General features: G+C 41.8%; 1 protein-coding gene and 1 pseudogene across 1 annotated transcript in view; both read right to left on the bottom strand.

Annotated features, from left to right (window-relative positions):
• Positions 1 to 340: 340 nt before the first annotated feature.
• Positions 341 to 24,854, bottom strand: part of CCDC7 (coiled-coil domain containing 7) — a 43,365-nt gene continuing 18,851 nt past the window's right edge. The window contains exons 9-17 of the mRNA XM_054990960.1: positions 24,292 to 24,367; positions 20,714 to 20,744; positions 16,227 to 16,322; positions 14,543 to 14,640; positions 11,897 to 11,975; positions 9,683 to 9,748; positions 8,354 to 8,740; positions 6,003 to 6,058; positions 341 to 506 (exon numbers count right to left, since the gene is read on the bottom strand). Of these exons, the coding sequence (XP_054846935.1) occupies positions 500 to 506; positions 6,003 to 6,058; positions 8,354 to 8,740; positions 9,683 to 9,748; positions 11,897 to 11,975; positions 14,543 to 14,640; positions 16,227 to 16,322; positions 20,714 to 20,744; positions 24,292 to 24,367 (896 nt within the window). The 3' untranslated portion in view covers positions 341 to 499. The remainder of the gene's footprint in view (positions 507 to 6,002; positions 6,059 to 8,353; positions 8,741 to 9,682; positions 9,749 to 11,896; positions 11,976 to 14,542; positions 14,641 to 16,226; positions 16,323 to 20,713; positions 20,745 to 24,291; positions 24,368 to 24,854) is intronic.
• On the bottom strand, positions 4,355 to 4,520 carry LOC129338093 (U2 spliceosomal RNA; annotated as a pseudogene).

Here is a 24,854-nt window from a genome sequence, read left to right as displayed (position 1 = left end):
ATTAAAGGAGGTATTATGTGGAAGGCATGCAAAAGGACTTTCTTCACGTCCAATCTTTGTAAGTAGCCTGTAACTTTTAGATACCAATGGCATTCACAAAATCATTACTTATTTTTGAAAGCATACTAGTTTTCAGACCAGCTTACATTTCCTCTGTCGTTTTAAATGCCTTATATTTGATTATTTTCATTTTGTATTGCACGTATGTGCTATGAGCCACTTTGAACACTGCAATTTGGAAAAGGTAGCCAAAACATTCTTAAATACGAAAGAATACATGAAGATTAAAGAAAAATGACCAAAGAGGAAAAATTTCTTTCATAATACAGCACAAGTTTTCCATTAATGTTCTTTCTTAATGTCTAATAACACTGCACAACATATTGGATCTCAAACCATCTTATTTATTGAGCAGCAAGACCCGGCATCCTTGTTTTGATTTTATTTCACTCCTCGTGGAAGTATGGAAACCATTCTTCAGAGATTTTCAGGAATTCTTTTAGGACCTAAAGAGTAACCCGGGATTAATTTTAATAGGCTTTCTCTCAGTGGACAACAGTTATTTATATTTTCTATTAATTGTGTTAAAATTAGGGGGAAATTGGATGCATACTTAGCATATTTACAGCCTCAGTTTTCTCTCTGCACATGAGGGCCAATAGTATGTCTTAGATGATTGGTTATAAAATCAGACATGCACCTCTATGGCAAGCAAGAGCACACTTTTTCTTTATATGCTTAGAGAAAATTCCCACTGTAAATGTGGTCAATGAATATCCATCTCCCTCTGTGTGCTAAATCAGGTTGATGTCATTTTTCCCTTGTAAATTAACTGTACATTTGCTTTTACTATTCACGTTTACAAAATATCAGAAACTACTGGAAGGTAGCTACATTTAAATGCATCTCTGTGTATGTTGGACTGGCTAGTATGTGCTATTAGACCTTAGAACCCTCTTAAAAGCAACATCCACTGAGAATGTATATAAGCAAGAGAACACCCAAGTCTCTTCAATATCATTCAAACCCTCCCTCAAATCCAGCACAATACAAACTAGAATTCCGCTGCACAAAAAAAAGAGGTGTGGAACACGCATGAAGGAATCAAAGTCTGCCTAAAGAATCCTTCTTTACAGACCATTAACTTTCTTTCTACTTTCAGCGACCTACATGTTACACACTCCATTACAATACCTATGAAACATTTTCCTGTTTTAGTATGTAAAGCATATGGAACAAGCTAACAGGAAAAACAGCCATCTTAGTTGATCATCAAATTTAATTATACGTTTCACTAAAATAAACTTTGTACAAAACAGCATGTATTTCCTGCTGGGAACTTTTATTGTGCAACTGCCTGCTTGGCATGTCTGTATATTACCCCGGCTTTTTAAATACAAGACAATTAACCTTCTGAAAACAATACATGCCTCGTAGAAAGGGTAAAATTCACTCAAGGAAATGTGAAAATGAAATTGTGACTAGGAAGCGATTCAAGAATAATACAGAGCTATGTTTGTCCCTGAAACATTTTACCTACTGATATAGGACATAGTCCAGTTAAAGTTAATTCTTACACTGTAATCAACAATTCTTACACGGAAATCAACTGAGATCTAAACACATTAATAATAAAACTGAGCTGTATCAATACAGAATAACAACAACTTTATATAATATTTTAGTATTCAAAGTTCTTTTCATATATCATCTCTGTAATCCTTACAACCACCCTGCAAGGGAGGTTAATATTATTTTATAGATAAGAGTCAGTGTTTCCATCCCTTTAAACTTCAAAGGGACTAGAAGTTCTGCTTAACAGCTGATGCTGACTAAAAGCTAATAGTCAGGGAGATGGGAGGCCAGGTTTACTGTTACTGGAACTAATGGAACCACTATTTCCTATGGCAGGTAGACTTAATGATCTCTGTCCACAAGACTATCAACTGTTAATTGTCTAACAGTTGACATCTGGGGGAAGGGAGGCTTACAGTGCGATCCTAAACTGAGTTACTCCAGTCTAAACCCATTGATCATCAAATCTACCCATTCTGCAGGAGGCAGAGGAGCTTGACATTAGCTCCATTGATTGGCTAGCCCTCCCCTAAATGGTCTGTGTCCTGAAACTGTTTCAGGACACCACTGACCTCCTCTGCTCCTACACAGCCAGCCTGGGGCAAGCCATCCCCTTGATCCACGGGTTGGAACAGGCACAGACCAAAGAACTGGAGCGGGGGAAAGCCCTTCCTCCCAGAGTCAGGGGGTTGCAGGCAGGCGTGGCCACCCACTTGTATCCTCTCTGGCCTGCATCTGCGACTCCTGTATAAAGGGCGGCATTGTCATGCGCAGTCCTGAGCTCCAGCTATGGATGCAGGACCTCCGCAGAGAGATGCTCAGGTTCCAGGCAAAACGATCTGGCCAGAGGGAAGAGGGCATGGAAGAGGGAAGTTTGGCGGTGATGGTGGAGGAGGAGGAGGTGGATCAGCCCAGCGCACTAGGCCATGACAGCCCACCCAACAAGCCCGCAAGCCACTGCCCAGGCCAACCTGGAGGCGTGCCACCCCCAGGCTCCAACAAACCCAGCCAGGAGCCTGACACAACTGGCATTTGTGGCTGGCTCCCATTATATCTAATGGAACTTTCTTGGGGGCACCTGCTTTTTGGGGGGGGGGGGGGGCGGTTCCTACAACTCAGACATCCAAAATGCAATCTTTGCCAAACATGGACGGTGGCTGGAGGAGAGCCTGCTGAAGACTCCCTGCAAGTTTGGCATCTCTGACTGTAAAAGGGGCTGGTCTAGGGCCTCAGGAAATGACAGACCACAAACCAAATGAACTGGTTCGTGAACTGGGGCAAGTTTGTGAAAGTGCATGGTTCGTGAAACTATAAACTGCACAGTTTGGAATTTTCCCAGTTTGTGCCTCTCCCTAGCTCCTGATACTGGAAGAAGGCTGGGAGGAAAGGAGAACACTGGTAACTGTTTCCCCTCTCTCCCATTTTCAAGGTCACTGGGTTACAAGTAACTTGTGCTGAGTAGAACTGGAGAGGCAATACACCTACCCTTGCTTACTTTTGACTAAAATCCAACTGTCATACTATGTCTCAATTAGAATTTTGTAGTAAAATATTGACACTGCTTCTGTTAGTAATAGATTTTGTCTCATTTTATGCAATAGATGCTCCCATCAACATACACACGTTTATAAGAGACTTGGGGTGGAAATGCACGTTACTAAGTACCTAGGGACACTCAAGTGCAGGACTGTATGTGTAGTCCTTAATTCACGTGCAGGCTGTTCTTGCTCAGTGCATGTGAATGCCACTTTCACAGAAGCTCCCTTTGCATGATTGCATCTGCAAGTGATTCTGGAGGGCAAAACGCCAATTCAGCTCTGTTTTCACTGTGAGAACTAGGCTCCTTTGATTTGCAATTTGCATTTCTTTAAGATGTGAGGAAGTGTCAAGATCTGCATTTCAATGAATGGATGTGGGGGAAACTGGAATATTTTTATCAGTTGAGGAGGAATTGGTATCAAACGCTGTATTCATGTAGAGCAAATTGAAGTGTGACTCTGTGAGCAAGTGCATGGAAAGTTGGAGGGGGTGTGTGTGCATAAAATGAGTTTAACTTGAGTGTTCCTAAATATTTAGTAACATGTATTTCCACCCTTAGTAAATGATGTCCATCAATTGTCTGTTAACTAAAAGGGCATTTATCTCACACTGTACGAATAGCATCTTGTGTCATTTGGTGCCACCACACTGACCCACTGTGAAACTAACATAGGTCTTCTAAAACAACATCTCTTGGACTCCCAATTAAACATTTCTAAAATGTCCCGTTATACAGTCTTCAACAGCTCAGGTAAAAACAAAATCTAGCTCACATACACCAGAAAAGTATTCTTATGAAAAATCAGCTTCACTTGAGATGTCACAGACAGACAAGAAGAATTCAGTCTCTAAAAGCGTAACTATTATACATTTTAGAGACCAACAGTGGTCTCTAAGGTGATACTGGACCTGAATCTTGCTCTTCTACTACAGAACAACACAGCTACCCACCTTAGAATCTGTCTAAGTGAATATAGGCAATAGATCGCATGCCTGTATCAGAGCTAGCCATTACTCCCTTAGTTGGAAGCACACACTATATCTTGCTAAAAAAAATGAATTACTAGAATAACTAACAAATAAACACAGCCCAAGGAAAATGTTTACTGAATGGATCCTGGCTCACTGTCAGGTTAAAAGTAAAAGTATTCATTAGCTGAGAAAACTGTTTCTCCCCATTTGTTACCATCCAGTACACAAGACTATGGGACAAATCAGGGACATTTGGCATGGGTGCAATTAGGATTTCTCCCTCTCACTCTTATCAAGGACACTTGACAGGAGTGGAAGAGGGGGAAACACGTAAAGTAGACTTGTAGGTCATAAATAGGTCAAAGTATACATTATCTCTGTGTTTAAGTCCTTAGATACTACACTTGATCTTAGCCAAAAGGCCAAGAAGTGCTAGTCCTTAGATATGGAAAAGTACTGTGTTACATAGGCAGCAAATGAGAAGGCAAACAGGTCAAAAGATGGGGGTTGAACTAGTAGCATTGGACTACTAGCTATAACACCACTTGGGTATGCTCTATTATCCCAGGTCAATGGTCCTCCTGCTCAGCCAACCTGTCCATACATTGTCCAAGCTCTTGATGGAAGCTGCTACCTGTTCTGCCCATGGCGGGTGATTAGAATCCCCCTAGAATCAATCTAGTTTAACTACAGCTTGCTAAAAACTAAACTTGGAAGACACAAGGATTGTCATTACACAACTGTACACAATGCTATTAGAAGATATGACAAATGAATGTGATTGAGTATTCTGCTTTTCAATGGAGGCTCATTATGAACCCTAATAGAGTAGTCTGAGGAGAGAATAGATAGATGTCTCCTCAGTAGATACTGCTTTGAAAAGGATTCCAAGATCTGACTATGTACACATTGTCATATGCTTTAATATACAGCCGCTTGAAAAAAGTTATTCGCTGATTTAAAACCTTAAACCAGCTGTTCATTTCATGTTAAAGAACTTCCTATGCTAGTAAAAACAGAAGAAAAGTTCACTATTGCAAAAAAGAGAAGTATTTAGGAAATATTATAACACAGAGACCAACTCTCCTACAGGCATAATATATCTCTAATTCTGAAATATAGCCAAATCATACTTTTTTCATAGAAACCTCCAGTGGAGATTCTATTACCTACCAAACAAACTGTTTTACTGCTGAATTGTTCTTACAACTAAAAAAAGTTAATGCTTAACCTATATCTGCCATCCTGCAAAGTTTCTTTGAGTTCCAGTCTCTATAAAATTTTCTTATTTTTTAAAAAAAGATAGGATCACCGGTAAGTATAGTAATATGTTTGTAGTTTTCTGGGTACAGTTCAAATCCTGCTCAGTTCAACAAAGTATTCCTGTTCATTGAAAAGTCTTTGTCCTCAGACTTCAAATATCAGGATATCTATATGAGGTAATCTTTAAGCGTATCTACATATTGCACAATATGGACAATTGATAAACATCAAGGATATCAAAAATTCAGCAAATAAAAACATGGGAAAGTCCAAATGCTCTGGTAAATTGTATTTGGGATACTCATGAAAACTAAACAAGTAACTGCTCTTAGAATTCTCAGATAGATTTTACAACAGCTTGTAATCAGAAGCAGCTATAGTATGCAGCTATCTAGTACATTTTTATCCTGCCCTCCCTTTGTGGAATTCAGGGACAGGATTTGAATTGAGATCTCACAAATCTTAATCCATTACCACACCAGATCATACTCTGGAAAGAGAGAAATCAGAGCTTTCCATATCGGTAACCATACTATTTTTTTGCATCAATCCCAAATTAATAAGTGATAGTTAACAAGTGTCCACCTATATAAAAGTATAATGCTGAAGAGCACTGTATTACCATAATAGTAGACATTTTGAAATGTGCTTACCCTTTCATTGCTGAACGCCGTTTTTTCAATTCTACAGTCTCCTTGGATTTTGTGGCCTATAAGAATCATATAATAAAATTACATCAAAAAATAAAATTAAAGGAAGTACAGGAAAAACATCTGTTCATTCCATTTATCACACATTTACTATCATAAGCACCCTTCACATAAAGCACCCATATTTTTTAATGATGTTTCTCAACTGATAGACCCGTTTTCAGAAAAGTACTTACAATCTGAAGGAATATCTCTCTCTTTCTATCAGTGGATCATTCACCACTCACTTTGCAGAATATTATGCCTAAAAGCTCTTAATTAACTCTTTAGTGAATGAGAACTGGGAAGCTCTCTTCGATTCTTTTATTAAACACAGCTTCCATTTGTATACCCTAAAGTCATTAGACTGTAAACCACTCCTCACATAGCAGTGGCCATCCTCATGAAAGAAAGAACATGCAAATTGGAGTTTAAAGGTTTTTTTTTAAATAAATAAATCCATTGATCAGTGAGAGAGAGGTTGGGGCAAGTTTCAGATCTCAGATACTACCAGGTTGCTTCCGTTACTGCTTTTAATTCTGAAATAATCTTACATAAGTGCCCAGCCAAGACAAAAAAAAATACCGATTCTTCCAGATATCATCTTTAACATTCAAAATATAATCCACCACAGAATTGTAATTTTCAGACAGAAACAGTTAATTTTTTTCCATTCCCTTGCCATTGGATTACCCTTGGATTAAAAATCATGTGTCTGATGTCACTTATAGCTTAGCTCCAAGTCTAGCACAGTCCCAAGAAAAATGACTCACTGCACAGGTTCTACATTTGATTTCTCTGAGTTGATCTCAAGATTTAAAAAATTCAAAGTATCTAAAATCAGGCACAGGTAAGAGAGTAGCTGGGTTCTGGAATTTGAGACGATAAGCCAGGTGTCCAGATCTGGGAAGACCTTCTATTCCTGTTTTCTCAAGTGGATGACCATTACTGCAATAATATCTGAGTATGGTGGCAAGGCTGAAAGGCAAAACAGTGTATTGCACGAATAACTGTCCGCACTGAAAGCAGCGACATTTTCTGAAGTTGGGTTTTACTGAGACATGGACTAAACCATTCAGCAAATCCAGAGTTATTAATCATGCTCCTGATTATGATAAAGGAAAAATGATAAAGGAAAAATTATGCCTATCCTGAACTTTTTCATTATTAAGAACTTGTTTAATTTCCTTCCATCTAATAGAGTGCACTTGCCACCATTATTTGTCTATTATAAAAATAATTTGAATAAAAGCCTTGGTGCTGTTTTGACATGAGCCCAACTCCACTATCCCTTCTTCAGAAGAGTGGTGAATTTTTACAACTGGGGGGGGGGGGTGTTGATGGAAGACTGGGCACAGAGGGAAAGGCCTGAAGAAGTGATCCTGAATTCCAAGGTGCATTCCTATGCCACAAAAGAGCAAACCCACTGGTTGGTCATGTCCCTCCAAAAACCGGACAGGTCCTTGTATAACTGCAAAGGTGTCAGGAAAAAGAAGGAAATGTCTGAAACCCAGTTTCTGTGGAGGATGGGAGGGTTTAGATGTGTATCTAGATTTTCCTGTTTAAGTCTGCAATTTTCTTCTAGGAAGGCCCTGGGGTGGCATCTACTGTTTCTTATATCCTAAGATTGAAAAGGCTTGTGATGAGGAGGAGGAGGATGAAAACGATAATAAGGATAATTGTAATAATGAGTGTATGACTTGAAGTAAACTGTCAACCTTTAAAAAGGCTGATGGCAAGGTTTGACACCCAAAGCCCAGCTGTAAAATTATCCTTACAGATTTTTTCTAAAGCCTCATCAATCTGTGAATTAAAGAATTCCATCCCATCAAATGTAAGGTCCTCTTAAGAGTGTAATTTAAGCAACAATGTTGAATGCAGTCAACCATGCTTTCTAAGGGAGACTAGAGTGACCAGACTATAAACTGAGCAGCACTCCACAACATGCTTAGCAGCTGTAATTAAAATGATGATGTAACCCACTACAATGATCTGCTCTACTAGAAAGTTGAATAATAATTTTTAACATAAATAAATACATTTGGATTCTGTTTAGACAGGATATTGGTCACCGGCTTGATTCAAAATGGTTGACCCCATGCCATTCCCCCTCCCCTATCATTCCTTCCTCTAACAAAAGGCTTCATCTAACTGTTTACTGCATATATTTCCAGCAGTCTAACTCACCAAATGCAAAAGAAAATATTAATATATTTAGCTAGGAAAAATATTAATATATATAACAACGTTGCAAATTTTGCTTTATTTAAAGTAATCTATGTTTAATATTCAAAATAATAATAAACATTTCTTACGATCTCTGGTTTTCCAGGTTGTTTTGGAAGTTTTTCTGAAGCACTGGAAAGTACTTTATGAAGAGAGCCACGTTCAGTTTCAGACGTATCTGCCCCTTTTTTCTTGGATTTACCATCTCTTGCTTGGGGTGCAATTTCCTGACCCTTACCGGGTAATGTTTCACCTGCTTTCCCAGTGTCAAACTTTGCTGTTTTCTGAACAGTTCCATCAGTAACAGATGCTCCTCTTATATTTATTCGATCTTCTCCTTTGCCTTTAAGTTTTATTCCTTTTTTGCCTTTCTTAGGTAAATCCTTCTCATTTTCTTCAACAGCTGTATAAGGAAACTCCCAGTCTGGAATATCTGGGGGTATTTCAGCAAGTTCACCCCTAGTCTTATAAGCTTCCTGTTTTTAAAAAGTTAAAGACAACATTTACCTTAACCTAATTTCTCATTTACAGCATAACTGTGAAGAGCAATCACATCTGATCTCAGTTTTTAAGTTCCTGCCATATAACAGTAGATGTGTAAAACTCTGTGAATTTCAGCATTCATCTATAAATGTTGACAATCAGACACAAATTCTTGAAAATACCACCATGCAGTGATGAATGCTAGCTGTCATTTAAATGTAACTGTTAATATTTGCTTAGGCATGTCTGAAAAGTTGGGAAATTCACTTGCAAATGTAGGTATTTTTCTTATTTTGGATACTACGTTAGATTCAGTCAGCTTTTTCACCGGTGAAAAATGGAGGAGGGGTATTCTTTGGCCACCAAAAGGCTATCCTCAGGATTATGGAATTTATATGAAAAAAAGCAATGTGGGACAGCAGCTATAATAAGGATGGGAACTGCACACACTTAGGGTCAAACTACATGTTACAGTTGCCATAGACAACAGGAAAAAAATGAGAAAACAAACAAACAAACAAACACGAATCCTCTCCAGGCTATTTATCAGAATCTCATAGAATTTTGCTCTGAAGAGAAGTATGAGGGAAGGGAAGCAATCATGACATCCAGCATAATATGATTGTTCAATTATTACTAGTTCCTAGGTCTAGGTCCTTTATGAAGCCCAGAGCCTCATAGAGGAATTCTGCCAATTGTGCAATCCATTCTCACTGGAGCGCTATGACTTGGCAATCTGCAGAGGCAAAAAAGGGCCAATAAGCAGTAAGATGGAAGTGTGGGATGAAATTCATATTGATTTGCATTAACCATTCAAATTCTTTGGATAGAGATTTCTAGTAATAATAACTTGCAAAATGTAAGCATGCAAGTATATTTCCACTTCATATTTCTTTGTTATAGCTAAAGGTTTTAGAAATGGCTGGGAACAATACCTCTAAAACTTGCTGTAGTCTTTCTTCAAGCATTTTCTTCTCTCTTTCAAGAGACTGAATATTTGCCTACAATATCAAAAATGTGTTTAAGTATGTCAATACATATTTAGACCCACGGCGAAGCACGTGTACACCCCCGTGTATGAGTGATGACGTTACTTCCCGGAAGGGACATCATCATGCCAGCCGTTTTCAAGGAGAACCATGGGAATGGCAGTAAGGTAAGCACTGGGTCCCCCACCTCCCATTGGGAGGCAAGGGGGACCAGTTAACCCTAATCACGAATGTATTCCCCACCCATCCCAAAGAAGTTCACCAATGTATTTGGCTTTCCCGTCCTAAGCCAGAGAATGTACTCCAATTGGAACTGATTGCATCCAGTTAATTGGCCAAGAAAAGAAAGGCGTTGAAGCATGAAATAACTTGAATTAACAAAGTGGATTTTTTTCTGTTTCCTGTAAACAGGGGAAGGGAGACAAACTAGCATGGCATCAATTTGAACAAATAATGGTATCTGCCTTGCTTGCTCAAGCAAATCTGTATGACAAAGAAGAAATAACACCATCATAACAGCATTATGAAAGTTTCAAACTATAGTTTATCTGGGGTAAAATGACTCAGAAAATGTTAGAGGTCCACATAACCAACAACGCAATCCTAAAAAGACTTACAATCTTCTATGCCTATTGACCTCAATGGATTTAGAAGGGCATAACTCTGCTTAGGACTGCACTATAAATCCTCAGTTCTTCTAAATATATAATTGTTACTCCTCCTTTCTTTGTCAAGTCTCTATACCCTCCCACTTTCCAGACCCAAATATGATACTGCTATCCTGATTTACCCCTTTCTTCTACCCCACCTGTAAAATCATAATTCATTTAGAAATTCTACTCTTGAAAAAATACCAAGGTGGATGAAACTTTGGCAATCCATGGTCATGTCTTCTAAAACTTCAGAAAGTAGCTGCTTGGGGGAGGAGGACATTTGGAGCAGGTTTTCTTTACTAGGAAAAAAGCAACTAGAGAAAGCCTATTTATATCAGGAAACAGGTGCAGGGGGGAAAGGGTTAAATCCTCAGCCGTAAGGTCCCAATTGAAGTCAGGGCCACCACAATTGCTGTTTATGAAAGTTTAATGAAACAGGAGACCCATGTCCGCTCCAATGCAGGAAATAGTAGGGGAGGTGACATTTGAAAGGAGGAAAATGGTGGGTAGAAAGGGAAAGTGAGGGGAGAAGCTATTTGGCAATAAAACGCACATGCTGGAGATCCATTCACCGTCTTTCAGTGTTTCATTTAGTTTAATCCTTACACTATCTAGAACATTGACATATATTAAGTACAGCTATAGCACTGCAACCTTGAAGTCTTTAGAATATTTAAAAGGAGAGAATCCCAACTTCCATTCTGATACTGAACAGAGCATATCACTAACAAAGTACTACATATAGGCTGCTTCCACACAGCCACTCTTTCCCATCCTTGTCCCACTCATTGTGTGTGTTTTCCTGAGTCGCTCTGAGAACTCAGCATTCATACACACTCCACAAAAGCGCTTACCTTGCGCTTTGTGTTCACAGGCAGCCTCAGCAGCGCCTAGAAAAAGCAGGTTTGGAAGGGAGGTCGGGCCCTTTCATCACCGTTACTCATCTCCCTTTCAAATTTTTTTTTAGCTCTGCACATGCACGATCACTTGCTGAGAGCTTGGGGGTTGGAGCTGGGCACTGGTCAGAGGTTTCCTTGGAGTGCTTTTGCCATTCACATGCCCAGGAACTAAGAAAAAGCGCTCCGTCAAGCCACACCAAAAGGAAAGACTGGAGAAAGTGTATTCGTGGAAGAAACGTCTAAAAAACGGTTGATAAACACCCACACCCATTTTGCTAACGGAGACGTGTGGAGTGAAGTGGAAAAGCCGCCTGCATTCTGTGAGTATGCCATCTCTTTACGGATGTGTGGAAGCGGCTTCTTATAGTTCTGGAGCAGTTTTAAAAATTAGCAATTTTTTGACTACTTAAAATGGATCAAATTAGCAAGATTATATAATGCTCAAACTTCTATGCAGAAGTTAAAGGATCTGTCTGGTTGAATGTAATACTCTTCCTTTCCCAATCCTTTTTGAGAGAAGTTTTAGTTTTAAAATTTTCTAACAGTCAAATACTGCTGCAGGAAGCTTCATTTTGCCAGAAAATTGTCTTATTTTCTGCTTTTATTACCTGAGCTTTGACTAAATCTTCTTTCATTTTCACAGCTTCAGATTCTTTTACCCTCTGAGTACCTGAAGGCCTTTTCCCCCTGCAATTCAGAAAACACAGGATAACAAATTAACCACGGCTTTTTTTCTGGGAAAAGAGGTGATGGAACTCTCTTTTATCACATGTGCACGTGCAAAGTGTGCGCACGCTCCCGGAAATGCATGATTACATCACTCCCAGAAGTGATGTCACTCCTGGAAGTGACATCACTTCCTGAAACCCAGCACAATGCATTACGACAAGATAAATGTTAGTAAGCTTGGAAAACTATACTGAGAAAGGGTCATTTCCTTTCTGTATCCTCTACAAAAAGTGAAATCTTCCATTCCCTTTCCCAAACATTTCATTTCTTTGGAATCATATTTTAAAATATGCAAGAAAGAGGGGGCCTCTAAAAATCCAAAACCCATCTCACAAATCTAAACTCTAACAGATTCCCTCTGCCAGCATAGAAAAAAATTCTAAAACTCTTTCTCAAAATTCCAGAGTCTGAAATTCCTAATCTAATGAATATAGAATTTTCAAATTTTCAGGGAGGGTTTTGCTTTACTGGAGCAATTCAAAATTAGATACTTAACCTTAGATGCATTAGAGTTATACTTAGTTTACAATGGCCTTTTTTGTTGCCTGCCAACTCTACCTTACCAATGGCTAAGCTGTTGTGACATTGTGAAATGCTCATAAATATTCCAATGTCCCACACAAACAATATTCATAAAAACTTCCTTAACATCCATATGTCCACTGCAAGTTCAGTGATCAGGGCCGGCGCGCCCATTGAGGCCAGGTAGGCACTGGCCTCGGGTGCGAGGGCACTGGGGGGCGCAGGAGGGGGTGTCAGCAGCGGAGGAGCGCACAGTGGAGCTGTCGTGGCTGGCTGCAGCTGCAGCCAACCAGCCAGCCCCGTGCTTCCGCCGCTGCTGCCACACGCCCCAGCTGGGCGCAGCCTCCGCGCACCGCCCCAGCAGCGGCTCGCAGCTTCTGCGCCCAGCTGGGGCGTGTGGCGGCAGCAGCGGAAGCACAGGGCTGGCTGGCTGGCTGGCTGGCTGCAGCAGCAGCAGCAGCTGCAGCCAGCCACACCAGCTCCGCTGCACGCTCCTCCATCCCAGCCGGGCGCAGAAGCCGTGAGCTGCTGCTGGGGCGGCGCACAGAGCAGCCTCCGCACGCCACCCCAGCAGCAGCTCGCAGCTTCTGTGCTCGGCGCTCCTCTGTGCGCCGGCCAGCCTCCCTGCAGTGCGTGATGATGTCTGCGATGACGTCACCACGGCAGTCTGTGGCGGGCGGGCACCAGAACCTCTGGCGCCGGCCCTGTCAGTGATGTTAATCAGCTGAGGGTGGGGAGAACCATTTGAGTTACAGCTGTTAAGACAAGAACACCTATATTCTGATGAATATATTGATGGAAGCCTTCTGTGACTTGGACACAGCTATCCATTCCTAGCATAAAACTGGAATAACAATATACCAGTTTTATGCTAGGAAAAGCCTCTGCTGCCTCTCTACTTACCTGGGTTCATGGGCAGCGCAGCTGGAGGTTATGTAGGGTGCCTGGGGGGCTGATTTGCCGCAGGGACAGGGACTCATCCACCACGGGGGCACATGATGATTGGTCCCCACGATAGTTGCCATGCTATGCCCCGTTCAGGCTGCGTGGGCAGGGCTGAGTACCGGGAGGGGGCCCCAAGTTTTCTCAGTTAATGGGTGCCTATGAGCTATGCCCCCTTTTTCCTGGCGTAACTTTCCGCCGCTGCAGGGGATGTTCCTGGGCATGGGGCAGCTTTGGAAGTCGACTAACTTGCAACCTATCCCCCACCCCGCCCCCTCCGGCGCCGGAGCAAAAACTTGCACTGCACTTAAGCCTCTGCTCGGCCACCAAGCATGCCCACCGGCATCAACCCATCTGCAGTAGTGCGCCTCAGGTGGGCGCCAGCAGAGGGGAGTTACACCCACATAAGTGCCATTTACACCCACATAAGCCTTAATCCTTTCCCTGTGCGCTTTCTACCTCCCTCCTTAGGGCTGGGCTGCCCTTAACTCTAGGTACTACAAAAGGAGAATTAGATTCCAAATAGTCTCTAGTACTAAATAAACTTTCCTAAAGGAAATGTTATAGCTTCAGTAGTACTAATGAGACGTCCTGATCATGTGTAACATTACACTTGAGACAACTACTTTCTTAACAGGCATTAAAAGAAAACAAATGATATATTTTGTCAATAAAATAGATACAATCTAACAGTGCAATCCTATGGAGAGTTACTCCAGTCTAAGCCCATTGACATCAATGGCCTTAGACTGGAGTAACTCTCCATAGGATTGCACTGTAAGTTAAGTACTTTGAAGCTCCACTTTTTTCAATGGAAAAGACCAAATTATTTGTATTCAAGTGACTGCAGCCCCATGAGATGCACCCCAATTTACTGGTATAATACTGAATAGTGGTATATAATGTATATATGTGGCACAACAAAATGTGAGCAACAAACCCCAGAGTAAATCAGTAAAGAGAAAAAAAAAATTTGAATTACCTTGTTGCTATATTTGGTGAATTTGTTCTAAAATTAACTAGACCGTTCATGTAATACTTTTCTTAGAATTGGACCTTACTTTTCTGGCTGAGCACCAGTTTTCTCTTCAACTTTTCCTTTCTCCTTTTCCAGTTTCGCTAGTAATTTTTTCCTGGTATCAGTCGATGCTTTTCCCAGCTGCATAGATGATAAAAACTTACTTTATCTGCCAATATCGTTCATCTGTGCAATCATATATTGGGAAGTGTATGCAAACAGGCTGTAGCACTGACCCTTTCAAAGAGCTCTGACAGAGCAGAAGAGCTCATCCCACCCCTTGGTTAAATTATTTTCACACTTCAGATGCAACTCATCATGTGGAATCAGTTCTCTGTTGTTCAGTTATTCTCCTGGCCACCACAGAGATACCAAACCACATTACACATTTCTCTTAGGAAACATCTCCCGCAGCAAGGAAGAAGCACGAAATGGTGAGAGCAAAAAGATACCACAGTACCACACCATTTCATACAATGTCTCTTTTGTTTTATTTGGTTTGCTGCTATGTAAGCAGGCCTTGAAGAAGCTCACATGATCTATGTTCTCCCACTACCTGTCTTTTCTACTCCCATGCAGTAAGCCACTTTCACTTTTACTTTCACTTTTGCAGCCCACCATTCTGTGCCATTACATTCAAACTGGCTGTTGGAAGAGGAGGATCCAGTGCTTTCTCTCTTCTCAGGTTTCAGAGAGGGACAAACCAAACAGTTAACAGAAGATAGAGAGGTCAGGGCTCTGTTTACTATTGTTTACTGCTCTGACTGTCCTTTAATATGCAGATTGCTATTCTCAGGATTTCCTCCTCCTGACTTCCTCCCTCTCCCTCCTTCTCTTCCTGGCTTTGTTCCAGGCAACACCTTTCTCCTTCTCCTCCCTCCACCTTGGCAGCATGGATGCAGACCTTGCCCTGCCATCCATATCCATCCTTAGACTAGATAGGTAATTAGGATCTACCTCTCCTCCTTTCCTATCAGAGTACGGAGTTCCTGCAATAAAGAACTCTTATTTCTTTTCTAAATATAAACCAAGTGTATGCTTTTATTATTTTCATTCCTGCACACACAACAGCCAGCAGAACCAGCTCACAACCACCTATAATCACGCTTCCTATGCCACATGATAGACTCTGCTAACGGCCCAAACATGGAATCCTTTAATTAGGTTTCTGGGGCCTACAAAATGATTTATTTACCACTGGCAAACTATGGTACGCACTTGCCCTGTAAACCAAGGTTCCAAATAGAGTGGGGAAAGGAGAGAGGGGAAGAAAGGCAAACAAAATAAGGTTATTACTTCTCTCTTAAATAAAACAAAAAAAAGCTACAGATGAATATACTATCTCAGCATTTTAGCCCAATGAGTCTGCAATCTACAATGCTGCTTCCCCTCCATGATTCCACCCCACACATACCACAGAGATGGAGGATTACCACTGTGTGCTGAACAGTAAAACTGTAGTATAAAATTTGAATGGCTAAATAAATGCATCAAAGACCTCCCCCACTCCTAAAGAGCTCATGCAGATATGCCCAGAAAACCAACTGTCCTACTGTAATATGAACGTTCCAGTACTAACAATTTTAAAGAGAGAGACTTATGTCAAAAATACTTTAGATATAAAAACTCCTAGCACAAGATTGAAACACGATCCTGAAGCTTTATTTTCCAGTAGAGTCTATTTTTCCATATTTTGTTCTTAAACCAATTTCAGGTAATATGCTCACTGCTATATCTGAAGTTTTCATCTTTTGAAGTTCATCCTCCATTATTTGTTTCTCTTCTGCTAGCTTTCGGAATTCTTGTTGTATCTTCTGTAATTTCTAAATACACAGAGAAGAAAAATGAGGGTGGAGGTGAAGAATAATTGTGCACGTGTGTCTCAAAACCAAGAAATCTTTTTGAAAGTCTTAAACAAACTGAAATTTAAGACATTATTTTGGGGCAGGAGGTGGGACTGTGACAATTTTTAACAATGCCACTTGGTCCTCTAACACATAATATCTAGTAACCACTTTATATTTTGTTGCTAAAAATACAGTATTGGACACAATATATAAAAGACACAGTACACATAATGCTATTACAGCTATAGAAATTAATGATCAAGCCATCTTTATTCAGAGAAGCTATAGACCCTTTCTTGTGAATTGGTTTCTGGCAATTATAAATAAATATTATTAAAGATTTTGTTACCGCTGTTACATTTTTGACTGCAGTTTAGCTAGCCATATAACATGTACACAAGCAATAGTATATGAACGAGAGCTTACTGGCAGTTTCCCTAATTTCTTAACTATACTGTTCTTCTTAAACATAGGAAAGTTTCAGAAGTTGCTAGGGATAGCTTCTGTATGCATGTGTGTCAAACAAGACATGATTGTTTGCTACACTCTGGTCACTATGTTCACTGTCTTTGTTAACGAACCAAGTTTATTTCCAAGGGCTAAAAAGCACTTTAGGGGTCATGTATGAATGTGGCCAAAGCTGTTTCCCATTTCTCGAAGAGTCAATCACATTGCACTTCTTCATTCTTTATTGTTACTATATTATTGCAACTCCTGTGTTTACTTGATAAGTTTTTGAAGATTACGTTTGCATCAATACGCCCTTGGATCCAATCTGTATTAAATTATTTATTTTGTTGAACTTAGACCAAAGCTGGAACTTGATATAGCAAAACAATACATGTACGCATTGAAATAAACAAGAATCACACTTTAACCCAAGCGTCTAATCACTCACATAATCTGGATGAGCAAAACAGAGCAAAATTAAACTTCCCTATTGGGGCAACAAGACCCATAGATGAGAGGAAAATTGGGGAGGGAGCCTCCTCCATACAGGTCCCAATCCAAATCAAATCACTGCAGTGCTTCTAATCTGAGTTATCAAGGAGAAATTGCAGCAAGGGGTGTGCAATCTGGATCTGAAATTTGGCGGAGGGGGGGGTCCTTCTCGGGCCTCTCCTGCTATTTCTCCAAGAGGGGAACGGGGGAGGCAGAGGCAGGATGGAGGGGGAGTAAGGCGGGGGGGTGAGCGGCCAATCCATGGAGGAGCTCTCCTTGTGTGCCTGGCTTCTGTAGTGAGACTGGCTCAGTTGGGCTAAGCTGCAACAGTGTTTCTTGCTTCTGTTTGGTTTGGGTGGAATTTTCTGTTTTGACACGATTCTTTGGTTTGATGTTGGTCCCCTTGATTCACTTTGGTTCTGGGAGGATTCCACCTATTCCCTTGCAGCCTTTCCCTTCTGCCTGAGAGCCTGCTTGTAAATGTTTCCCCCATAGGAAACAATGGAAAATAGCTGGGCACCTTGTTCAGTAGCACTTGGATTTGGGGGGAACCTCAGCTTGGTTCTGTTGGCCTTCTTCGGTTGAGGTTGCATTTGGGAGTGTGTCTTTGGCCATCAGCAGCCTTGTCCCTTTGTGTTTCTGCCTGAGAGCCTGATTGGAAATGTTTCCCCCATAGGAAACAATGAAGAGTGGCTGGAGGCACCTTGTTCAAATAAATGTGGGGTTCTCTAATCTGTCTTAAACAGATTAATTGTTCTCAGATTTCTGGAATCCTGGATTTTTTTGAGATCTCTGAAATCTGAATCCACATTTCCGGGATTTTTTTTTTTTGGTGCACTACCCTACTTGCAGCTTTCATATGTCTGCAAGTCCATGTGTGATAAAACATTAAATGTAATGCATTGTTTGGACCTTATTCTGAAGGAAGGCACTTAGCTGGTTAGAATGGTAAAATATAGCCATTATTTCCTGCCAACAGCCATCAAAAGACATTCCTCTCCCAAACAGGAAGCAATAGGGCTATGTATATGTACAATCTTCATGCTACCATTGAACCCTGGCAGCACAAAAGATTTCAGCTGCAAGGGAAGCAAGTACCTTACCAGGTTTTTTTCTTCAGCTATGAGAATATGGTTTTGAGATCCTTCAGCCTTTTCACATCACTTCTCTTATCCAAGGAAAAGTAACAAGGAATACCCTTCACAGCACTGAGCCTTGGAGAAGTTGGCAGAGGAACAAATGAGGCTTTTTTCTCTCTGAGACTCAGCACAATGTATGGCAGATTCCTCAGTGATTCTCCTGCACAAAGAAAAGTGCCAAGGAATTTCTCTTGCAGAAGCACCAATTCTTGGAGGTACTGGGAATAGAAAGGATCAGGGCATCTTTTCCTATTAGTCTAATTGATCAGTCTGGAGATAATTAATTAGGATCAGAGTACAACATGTTCTACAGAGCCCCGTGGCGCAGAGTGGTAAGCTGCAGTACTGCAGCCCAAGTTCTGCTCATGACCTGAGTTCAATCCTGGCGGAAGCTGGGTTCATGTAGCCGGCTCAAGGTTGACTCAGCCTTCCATCCTTCTGAGGTCAGTAAAAGGAGTACCCAGTTTCCTGGGGGTAAAGTGTAGATGACTGGGGAAGGCAATGGCAAACCACTCGGTAACAAAAAGTCTGTCAAGAAAACGTCGTGATGCAACGCACCCCCCCCCCATGGGTCAGTAATGACTCAGTGCTACCTTTACAGCATGTTCTAACTAATAACTTCAAAACATACATTTAAGCTGCAAAGTGGGAGTAACAGAATAAAGAAATGTAGTAAGGGTAGGAATCAAGATCAAAGAATAGGTGCATAACAGCATCCATCACCCATGCCAAATTACCCTTGCCATTGAAGTCTTTAGTAAAGTCTTTTCAACTGCAAAGCCAAATAAATAGGAAGGATAAAGAAAAGGGGATTCCCACCACCCCCACTTCCCACAATAGCTCCTTGAGAGCCAGTTTGGTGTAGTGGTTAAGAGTGCGGGACTCTAATCTGGAGAGCTGGGTTTGATTCCTCACTCCTCCACTTGAAACCAGCTGTGGGATCTTGGGTCAGTCATAGCTTCTAGCTCTCTCAGCCCCACTCACCTCACAGGGTGGTTTGTTGTGGGGATAATAATAACATACTTTGTAAACTGCTCTGAGTGGGTGTTAAGTCATCCTGAAGGGTGGTATATAAATTGAATGTTTACTACTACTACTACTACTACTACTACTACTACTACTACTACTACTACTACTACTACTACTACTACTGAGGTTCACCCAGTTGTTCAGATCTGTTTCAGAAAGAGAGAGCTATAGGGCGAAAGTAAGAATTACAAGGGCATTCATGTTGGGTGTGCAATGTTTTTTAAACATAAAGTAAGAGTACATAGGAAAGAAGGCTCGCAGAATTATCAACAGGCTACATTGCAGTCAGGAGGTGAAGCATGGGCAGACCACCTGGCAGTGGCAGAAATAGGAGATTGCCAAGAGGATGGAAAGTGCAAGAAGGGCTTAGGATCTTGCCATCTGCCCCTCATGGTTGTCCCCAACATTCCTGGATGGCAGCGAAGAAAGACAGGCCATTTCCCCTCCTTCTCTCCCTAAGTGCCAGCTGCTGCTGGGAATTATCGTCACATCCCAGCAGGGGCGAATCCACTGGGGTGAGTATTGCTGGTGGAGTGGCTCACCCCCCTTTCATTGGGGTCCACTTAAAGGATCTGGGGGAAGCTGAATGGGGTGACTCTTGCAGGCTTCACCCTGGGTGGCAGGGACTGCCAGGGTTATGCCTGGACAGGTGCTACATCTCCTGCCATCCTGTACTGCCCAGCAAGAGGGCTATGGAATGCGTGACATCGAGCGGTGAGGGGCCGATGCAGTGGATCTATTGCTCTTATGCTGTGCCAATGCTTCAATGGCTGTAATCAATGAAATTGTGCCTTTTTTTCATCCAACTATGGTGTATTCTGTATTTCTTGCCTGGGGGCATCAAACTCACACGTAGCCTGTATGGATGCAACAGAACTAAATTCTTTTCTTTACCACCACCTTATTGTATTCTATACCCTTCAATAGCTTTAAACATGTTTTTTCTCGAGACTGGCCCAATTTGGTAGCACAGCTGGAAAACTGGCTTTACCTTCCCTCATCTACACATTCCAATGTGAGTGAAAAAAAACCTGGTATCCCACCACCAGCTGTAGATAAATGAACAAATGCACACATCATACCTAATATAGAGGTCCACAGATTCTGTGGTGAGAAGATATATACTGGGGAGCTTTGTAAAATGTTGCAGTTATATTAAAAATATAAAATATATTAACCATTTTTCTATTATAGGTTTTTGTATCAAATGATTGTTCTGAACATTTGCATAAGCATAAATCATTAAAGCATACTTACACCTTCCAGGACATCTTGTTCATTTGTAACTCTAAAAAAAAATTAATCTTTTAAAATTTGCATTTTATAAACGATTAAAACATTTAAAGAAAGGCAAAGGTACACGAAAACCAAATTATATAAATTTACATCACATAAAATTGATCCTTTGGATCCTTGGCAGAAGGAATAAATTAGAAAGTAATTTCTAGCTATGGCTCAAAAAACACCCCCACATGCACACTCTTGCCATGCATGAATCGATTTACATGGGGCACAGCAGAGCACTGTTTTCATCTGCTACCCCCACCCAGCACAAATGTTCAGGCGCTTAGTACGCCAGGCCAGTACAGGAAATGAGTCTATGCACACATCCATCATCCCTATACAGCCCTCTTTAACCTGGGCAGTGAAGAAACATGAGTTCCGAACTTGTACCAATTTAAGAGAACAAATTGGAGAGGGATATGGGAGGCATCTATAATGGACTGGTGTGGTGTTTGAGCATATGAACTGAAGGGGAGAGGACATAACTCTGCTATGCCCTAGGACAGGGTTTCTCAACCTGTGGGTCAGAACGCAAAAGTGGGTCACGATGAAACCTCTGAAATTGAGTCTCAGACCAGCCATCCCTAATGACGACTCCTGCTCTTTCTTTCTTCTTCTTTCCTGCCAGCTTCTCCTATTCTCACCTTGCCCCGCCCTTTGCAACAATAATGAGGTGGGACGACTGTCTGGCAACTAGTAACTTTACAACAGTAGCTGGAAGAAGAGGGAGGGAAGCTCGGGCAGGGCTGGATCTACATATTTTTTGAGTGGGGGCCAAAGTAAAAAATGGCGCCCCTTATATTTTTTTTTCTTTATATATACGTATATGATCAATGTTTTTAATATAGATATATAATAAACAACTCTTTTAAACAACAGAATAAATTGTGTTGACTCCCTTTGCAAAAAGTTACTGGGGCAAGGCTGCCATGGGTAGGCACACTCCTGAATGCACACTGAACTCATCCCAGAGAAAGCCCACACTGACAAAACTGAAGGACAGGAATACAATCCCCCCACAACCAAAGTGAAGGAAGGGGACAAACATCTAATCAGAGAATCACATCCATTCCTACCAAACCAAACGGAGGGAAGGGACATGGCTGGAACTTAGGCCAACAGAACCAGTGTCATTCACAGCAGTCTGGCACTGGGTTCAGCCAGTGGGGAAACATCACAGAACAGAACCAAGCAGTAACCAACCAGAAGCACAAGGCATTCCCTTGCTTCAGTTTGCTTCTGTTGGCTTACGTCGCAGCTGTCTGCCTTGCTTCAGTTTGGTTTGGGAGGAAAGGATGTGATTCTTTTAAGTGGTGTTGGTCTCCTTTCTTCACTTTCGTTGGGGGGGAGGGATTCCATTCCTGTGCTTCAGTTAGGTTCTGTTGGGCTTTCTCTGATATGAGCTCAGCTTGCATTTGGGAATTTTCCCTGGCCATGTCAGCCTTGTCCCAATATGTTTCGGCAGGAGGAGTCAGCTTTGATGGTTTACCTTTAGTTTTAGGAGAGCCCACCCTTCACTTTGCTCATTCACACATGCAGATCCTTGTTGTCCCTCCAAGAGAGGAACAGGCCTATGCAAAGCAGCTTCTGGACGTTTGCTCAGCTGTACTCACTGTATGCCCTTAGACATATCAATACATCTCAATATGCTGAGAGGAAGTAGAGTCCTACCCTGCAGGGTTATTGTGCAAATAAGAACTATTTCAAAAATAAATCAGCCAGAACGCTCCAGCTGGACTCTCTATACCTGGCATTAATCCTCCTCCAAAAAGCTGCTTCTTGACAGAATGGATGTAGGATGGCTGCCCTACAACCCTGGTATTCCCTTCCACTGGAAGTCTGCCAAAACCCAAGAGTCTTCTAGCTGGGCTGATTGCCAATGATGAGGCAGAATAGCAACCAGACTGAGAAACTTTATAATCACAATTCAGACAGGTAAGGGAGGGGGGCTTGAGGTCTAGAACCTTTCATAGACTTACTTTCAAGGCTGTTTCCAAAACATTTTTCCAGGCTGGCAATGCGACAACTAAGTGAGTACCATTATTCTGGTTTCCCCCACCCCACTTTTGACCCACTGAACACATATTGCCTCCTCTGAACCTTTGGGACAGCAAAAGATGGAGATTTACACAAAAGTCCAAAAAAGAGACTCCTTAAAGAGAGGCTTGCGAATCCTATCTTTTGAAATTACCAAAGAAACAATCAGGAACCCCTTCCCCAAATGGGGGCTTTGAAGATGCAGCTAAGCTGGGGTCTACAAGGAGCTTAGCAATAAGACAAAGAAAGCACTCTGCACATGCACAGAGGCATTCATGTATTAGGAGATTCCAAAGACATTATTGAATAAAGGTTCTGAAAAACAGCCCTGGAGGTTAAAGGAAGTGCAAAGCCAGTTAAAGTGCCCCATCAGAGAAAATGGAGCTGATCCCAACATAGGCAGTGGGCTCTATTTGTCTCCAGTACTTTTAAAAGAGAGGTGCCAGGAAACATGTGCCAAGCCCCATCCTTGAATTTCCCAATTCCAGATATAACCAGGCTAGTTGTGATTACTGTAGGAACAAAAGGCATTTTAAGGGCAAACTAAGGTGGGCGTTTGTTGTTTTGAAGGGAAATTACTTCGAGAGGGGAAGCAGAGAAGAAGCAGAGGGGGGAGAACCTGTGGAAAAGCTTAACTCTTTCCTTGCCTGCCATTCCTCCACTCCAGACAGCCTCTCCACCAAACCCAGCTAGCAAACACAGCCTCCCAAAGGCAGAGCAGCTGTCTTCCAGACAGCAAGGGGTGAGCGCCACTGCCAGCCTCTTTCCCTCCCTCCCTGACAGCCTGACAACTTCTGCCGAGGTGACTGGCCCGCGAAAGAGGCCTGACCCGGTTCTTACACTGCCCACTCTGCTCCCCACAGCACGTGCCCTGCGTGCATGCACACGTGCATACAGCAGCAGCCACCTCACTGCCACTTGCAGTCGGGCACTCAGTCGAGGAAGAGGGAAAGGGTGGTGGCTGGTGGCCAGGCTTGCTCTGCATGCATGCGTGCACGTAGAAGCCTCCATGCCACCCAGGTTAAGTGACCACCCTGCCCCTCCCCTAGATCCGGCCCAGAGAGTAGGTAAGCTGTTCAGCACATGGAAAAGTGAGAAGAGGAAAGAAAGTGGTGTCTGTGAGTGCAGGCTCTGGCTTGGCACTGCTACTTAGCAGCCCAATCTCTTGCCCAACCCCTGCAGTGTTTCACTGCCCTCTACCTGCTGTCGGAGATATACTGCATCAAGTCGCCTCCCACCTCCTCCAACACCTGCCATCTTCCAGGATTTCCTCAGCTGGGTGACCTCCCCCAGCTCCTTCTCAATTGTTTAGGCCAGCCCTGGATGGGTCACCACCATACAAAATAAATTCAGACTTGTGGGTCACCATACTGAAAAGGTTGGAAACCACTGCCCTAGGAGACCTTTCCAGGTATGACCCCTGTGCTCAAATAAGTACAGATAATATTACTGATATATGTTATAATTTAAAACAATACATTTGTTTGAGCGGAAATACAATATACAGAATTTACCTGTGCAGCTTATTTGTTTGTCTTTCAAATATTTTCATTATTTCTATCATGCGACTGTTCATTGATTCAATAGTTTCTGAACAATAACAAAAGATAAATGAATAACCAAATAAATAAATAAGTTTTGTTAACCAACCTAAAAAATGGGTCTGCAGAATTTACCTGTGCAGCTTATTTGTTTGTCTTTCAAATATTTTCATTATTTCTATCACGTGACTGTTCATTGATTCAATAGTTTCTGAACAATAACAAAAAATGAAAATATGGAAGTATACCTATAAGAGACTAACAGCACAATCCTGAGGGAAGGAGTGAAAGAGCACAGGGAGCCAATGAGGCACTCCACTGGCATATTTCTGAAAGGCACCATCATATCTTAGATGTACCAGCAGAGCACCTCAGTGGTGCTATGTCTCTGCCAGGCACTGGCATGGCAATGGCATTGAGCAGTGCCAAAGAGGCATACCCAGGGGTGAGGCAAGAGTTAATCAGCTCCCTAAGCCCAAGAACACCCTCCAAAACCAGCTGAAAGTGTCCCCATCAAAAACCAAGAAGTAGCTCAT

The sequence above is a fragment of the Eublepharis macularius genome, chromosome 11 (assembly GCF_028583425.1).
Source record: "Eublepharis macularius isolate TG4126 chromosome 11, MPM_Emac_v1.0, whole genome shotgun sequence".
Taxonomy (NCBI): domain Eukaryota; kingdom Metazoa; phylum Chordata; class Lepidosauria; order Squamata; family Eublepharidae; genus Eublepharis; species Eublepharis macularius.
Note: the sequence above shows the minus strand (reverse complement) of the source record. Positions and strands in the feature narration are given on the sequence as shown.